This window comes from Ceratosolen solmsi, unplaced genomic scaffold, assembly GCF_000503995.2.
Source record: "Ceratosolen solmsi marchali unplaced genomic scaffold, CerSol_1.0 scaffold61, whole genome shotgun sequence".
Taxonomy (NCBI): Eukaryota; Metazoa; Arthropoda; class Insecta; order Hymenoptera; family Agaonidae; genus Ceratosolen; species Ceratosolen solmsi.
In genome coordinates, this window is record NW_011948435.1 from 1,958,950 (window position 1) to 1,965,052 (window position 6,103).

Here is a 6,103-nt window from a genome sequence, read left to right on the forward strand (position 1 = left end):
TGTCGTTAACTATAAAGTTTGTTTATTATATATTTAGATAATCGAATTAACGGAGCATCCATTAATCGTTTTATTTTTATTTCATTTTATTTTATAAAATCTTAAAATTATATTTATAAAATAGGTATTAAGAATATTATCACTATTGAGTATTTATTTCTTCTTTAAAATTTATTAAAGAAAAATCAATAGTTATGTCTGTGATTTATGTACAGTCTGTTTTATGAGAAATTTATATTCACACACACACACACACACACACACACACACACACACACACACACACACACACATATATGGACATGAAAATTGCTAATGTTTTTGTTTAACTTAATAATAGATATTCATAAAGATATTAATATTTTATTCAATGTATGTTGTATTAATCATTTACCATAATTTCTTCATTACACATAATTACCGTTCATTGATTTATTAATAGTTTTTGATAAATATGTTGTTATAAACTTTATATGTGATAAAATTATCAATTATCATTAATTCACAAGTAAGAAAACTTTGAATGTTAAAGTGTAAATATTACGATTAATATTATCAATTCATTTAAAACATTAAATGTATAAATTTTTTTTTTAATATAACAGCAATATTTGAAATAGTATTCATTTAAAAAATAAAAATTTGTTTCTATTCGATAAATTTCATATAAATATATTGCATTATTAATTGCATTATGACCGAGTATTTATAAGACTAGATAAAATACATTGTATAACGTGGCGTATGAATATAATAATTATCATAAAGATAATTATAATTCGGTTGTGAACAGCCTCCTTGGACAGTACAATTTAGTTACACTTGTTATGCGGCTACAAATAAGTTATACGACTTGTGTCTTGTATCTTAAAGTCAAATTAAGAAATACTTTAATAATATAATAATAGTATGTTGAAGTTAGCAGGGGTGTGTTATCTAATGCTAAATATTTCTATTCTATTGTCACTGGAGACGAGAAATAACTTTTTCGAACTTATCATCGTTCATTACAGCGATTTTCACGGAAGGTGATCAAGCACATATAATTACGGAGTTATTGAATTGAAACGAAAGCACATTTCATATACATTAGATGAAATTTAGAATTTCAAATATAACTTATGTAATTGAAAGTGCGGCAACTATCATTTTATTTCACGCAATCGTTTGCGAACAATTGAGATTAATAAATTATTTTATATGATAAAAGCAGAAAGAAAAAAAATTAATGAAAAAGCTAATTCGCGTCATTGTTAAATAAAATTGTTGTCGATAGCAGTTAAATATATGTTGTTGATAGTTTGAGCTTTAGAGCATCTAAAAAATTTTGGATTAAATTCGATTAAATAATTGATTGAAAATTTTTTTTCTTCCTTTAACTATCGATCTAAGATCTTATGAAAGTTTAACAATCGTTGGCTCTTTAAAAAAGTTGAACTCACTCGTCTTTGTATAAGTTTGTATGGAAATAATTTTTTTACATTATGAATATTTTCGATTTTTTATCATAAAAATGTTCAATCATGACAAATGTTCAATTACTTAGTTGGTAAAACATAATGATACGACGACTCGATATTTGTAAATAATAACTGTAATACAGTTTTCCGATAATTTTCGTCCTTTAACTCAACTAATTGCATGTGCCCTTTGTTACGATATAAAATATATTTACAAATATTTTAAGTAACTGAGGTAATTCTTATAAAAATTGTTACACGGAATTTAAATAGTATTATCGTTAAGATTTATTCCAATTGCACCCGATGGTGGCTTCTGTTACGATCAAGAAAAATGTGTCGGGGGAATCGCTAGAGTTTCAACTATTGTTCATCACCTGAAGCAACAACATCCAAACGCTATACTCTTGAATGCTGGTGATTGCTTTCAAGGAACTTTATATTATGACATTTACCGTGATAATATAACAGCGTACTTTATGAATAAACTTCCACATGATGCAATTGTATGTATGCCATTATATAAATAATAGGAATAAAATTTCAATAGCAATATGCTGTCATAATGTTAATAAAAGTTGAAATAAAAAGTTTTTGAAGTAAACGAGGAATCAGTTTTGAAGAGAAATCTATGAATTGATTTTGTACAGTATTTTTAAATAAATATTATATTTTAAAGTTTTAGTATGAAAGAATTGACAAGGAAATTTTCGAGATTATAAAGAATTTCACATTAATATTTAAAACTTCATATTCGCTTAGCAATCTAATTTTATTAAAAATAATTTATATTAAATATATTTATTATAACTGGTAGTTAAGAAATATATTTCCTTTGACTTCCAAGTTATTGACTAAATTTTTGCAAAATAAACTCTTACAAATATTATTGATTTTGTTAATAGATTGTCAAGGGAGGGATAGTATTAATGTATGAATTTGCTGTAAAATTAATTTATATTTTGCATAAATGTACATTAAATTACATTTATCAGTATTATTTACCGTCATCTCAAGAAATATGCAGTTTTACATGTTTCTTCTCATGAAATTTATAAAATTTTTAATAGAAAAGACGTAGTTGATAAGCAATGAAAAACATATTCTTATTTAAGTTTTTTCCGTATATGTAAATATTATCATTTTAGTAACATAACATAAATAACATTGAAATCGTTTAGATTGAACATTAATATTATATTTTCAAAAGTTTGCTATTTTATTTCCGATTTAAAATATAATAAAACTTTTCATTATTATTGAAATGTAATTTGTATTAAAATTAGATTTTCAAATTCGTTATAATTTGATTTTTTTCTCTTCGCTTTGTGAAAATTGTTTTTTGAATTCTCCCCATCGTATGATAAGATAAGAAATTTCGTGATATTTTTGCTTTTAGGCAACCTTAATTATCAAAGACATATTTTATTACAGAAAAATAATATAATTTATAATTTTTTTGTTTAATAACCAATTTAATAACCAAAGAATAAATGATATTAAAAAAAAAAAAAATAAAAAAAAAAAATAAAAATGAAATAATCTTACTTGCATACATTTGGAAATATTTGTTTATTTTTTAATTATTAATTCAACAATATAATTTTTATAATTATTGTTTCGACAATATACTTTTACTACAGTATATAAGGTGACTTATTGACAATTTATTAATGTAATACTTCTTGAATATTCAGTAAGTGCAATCTAATACGTGAATATTATCTATATAATTTGTAATAAATATCAATACTTTATATTTGAATAAATATCAATAGACTATTGGAAATCATGATTTTGACGACGAAATATGCGGTTTAGCATCTTTTATGAATGAATTACGTGCTCCTAAAGTCTTAACTAATCTTGACTCAACCGATGAGTATTTGTTGCAGGTAAATATAAATTTTACGTTAATTTATTTTAGTTTAATAATAATTTTTTAATTCAACTCGAATGAATTTCAGAATCTTTATACGAATAGTACAGTTATTCTCAAAAGCACTAAAGGCATTGGCGTAATTGGTGTAATTACTTCAGACACAGATGTAAGTATTAATTGTTCAATTTAGTTTCAAACTATTGAAATTTTTATTCTGTTTATGTTTCTAATGTAATTTGTAATAAATACGAAGCTGATTTTGTATTATATTTATTTTTAATACTGTGATTTTTATTTTCTGATTGTTACAATATTATTTAGTAAAATGAACAGATGATCAATATTGTAGGATCGTTCAATAATATTTTTAAACATATTCGTGTATGTTTTTTTTTTTTTTTTTTTTTTTTTTTTTTAAATTTTTGGAAAAAATCAAAATATTATTAAAGATGAAAACTTTTCATTAAATTTTTAATCAATTAAATTCTTGAATTTCAGTTGATTTTTAGACTACTTCACTATAGAAATTTGATTTTAATTAATATAAAATTCACAATCGAATGTTAAAAACTGTAAAAAATGCTTATTGTTGATTTTATTTTTTTTTTTTTTTTTTTTTTTTTTCTTCATTCGGATCTACATTTTTTACGTAGATAATCTTTCTATAAAAAAGGGAGATAAAATTAATTTTTTTTGTTAGAATGTATAAAATGTATCAATAATGTTGTTTAAATAAAAGACAAATACTCTGCATTTTGCTATTTCATCATAATGATTATGTTTTGCACGACAGAATCTCATAGATGAGAAAATGCAGTAGACCTTAATTTCATCTTCATTATCCTACGAATAATTTGAAAATGTAATACTAGAATATAGAATTTTGTTATTAAACAATTTCATAATATGTATAAAGCAAAAGAAATTAACCAAATTTTCATATTTCATTATTAAATTCATATTTTAAATTAGTATTATAAAGTCAAGGGTTATTCATTCAATGAGTTATTAATATATAATATATCATATGCAACGATAAATTAATTTTTAATGCGAGGATTGTACATATAAAACTGTGCAAACTGTATAAATTATATAAATAATATAAATATATCATTAGATTATGTATTAATTTTCGGAATTAACAATGTAATTATATTAATATAAATACAAGTAGAATATAATCTAAATTAAATCTTTTAAGCTAATATGTCAGCAAGTAAAAAAAATCTTTTAAGTAATAATTATAATAAATAATAAAATGTTATTATTTATTTAATTATTTATTTAATTTATTTATTTAATTATTGTTTATAAAATAGTTCATTCATATTAATACCTCCAATATATTGGCTAATGTATACTGACAAATAAAGAATAATAAAAATAGAAACACTATTAGAAAATATATAGAGAACATATTAAAATATTAGAACACACTGTTTTTAAATTGTGGTAACAAATATGTTTTAATGAAATTCCCGCATTTATAGTCGATTATTATGAACTTTTTACTTCCACATTGCTATTAAAGTAATTACGTATATCAAATTGTTTAATATTTTTTTTTCTTTTTTCTTTTTTTTTTTTTTTTTTAGAATAATAAAATAGTGTATTATCACGAAATTTATAATGAATTAACAACATAAATTTAGGTGCATCGAGTATTTGCAATTTGTTTCTATATTACGAAGAAGTAATAGATATTATAACAATTTTTTTTAACGTAGTATGAACAATATTAAATCAAATTTTAACTAATATATGTAATACTACAAATAAAATATATAAATATTATTATATATATTTGAGATAAAAAGAAATTAATTTTATAATTTTCACAACTTTAGTAATTACTACAATATTATTTAATGGATTATAAAATTTTGATAAATATTACTAGCAATAAATAAAAATGTATATAATAAAAAAATAATATAATAATGTAGTTTTTATTTTATAAAATGACATACACAAGAAGATGATTGAAATAATCAACTTAATAAAGTGTATATTACGAATTATTTTAAAAACGAAAAATGAAAAGTGAAAAAATGTTGAAAAATCAAAATATTTAATCACTCATATATACATATTTGTATAAATAAATAAATTAGTTATTATTATTACTACATTTTTCGATAAATGTTAGATAATAAAAACAATAATAATTTAATTTGAAAATAAAATTCTTTTCTATTAAGATGTTAAATCTAAATATTAAAAAAAGCCAATTATTCATTTTGTATATTAAGTTATACTTTAATTATTTAAATAATAAACAATTGCAAATTCTGAAAGCTATTCTGATAATGATAAATATAACTATACCAACATTAACTATAATATTGCTAATGGTATTATTTTTTTTTTTTTTTTTGTGGCAAGAATGTGAAAAGTATCGATGAACACTTTTAATAAGAAAATCTACATTTGGTTGCGCAAGGGGTTTTAATATATTAAAAACCATATAATATTTCTTCCATTGTCCAATTAGTGTGTGCAATCTCGAAATAGTTAAAATTATGTTGACAGGGTAGCATATAGTCATCACTGACTAAGTACTGAAGGTTTGCATTATATGTCTTATAATATCGTCAGATAGAATTCCAGAAATCTCTCAAAGATATAAAATAATGTTATATATTTGGTAAGAATTACATCAGTATTGTAATTTTTAATTAAAAATTTTTTTATTGTGCTTATACAATATTCGCATTTACAATTTATATATATATATATATATATATATATATATATA

At 21.3% G+C, this 6,103-nt stretch overlaps 1 protein-coding gene and 1 long non-coding RNA gene across 2 annotated transcripts in view; one reads left to right on the top strand and one right to left on the bottom strand.

The window, feature by feature from the left end:
* Window positions 1-705: 705 nt before the first annotated feature.
* Window positions 706-6,103, top strand: part of LOC105364939 (apyrase) — a 14,771-nt gene continuing 9,373 nt past the window's right edge. Inside the window, exons 1-4 of the mRNA XM_011502977.1 lie at window positions 706-1,028; window positions 1,747-1,966; window positions 3,239-3,355; window positions 3,428-3,508. Of these exons, the coding sequence (XP_011501279.1) occupies window positions 910-1,028; window positions 1,747-1,966; window positions 3,239-3,355; window positions 3,428-3,508 (537 nt within the window). The 5' untranslated portion in view covers window positions 706-909. The remainder of the gene's footprint in view (window positions 1,029-1,746; window positions 1,967-3,238; window positions 3,356-3,427; window positions 3,509-6,103) is intronic.
* LOC105364938 (uncharacterized) lies at window positions 3,969-4,211 on the bottom strand. Its single transcript, XR_912970.1, has 2 exons — window positions 4,090-4,211; window positions 3,969-4,004 (listed from the first exon to the last, which is right to left on the bottom strand). It is a non-coding gene; the product is annotated as an uncharacterized LOC105364938 (long non-coding RNA).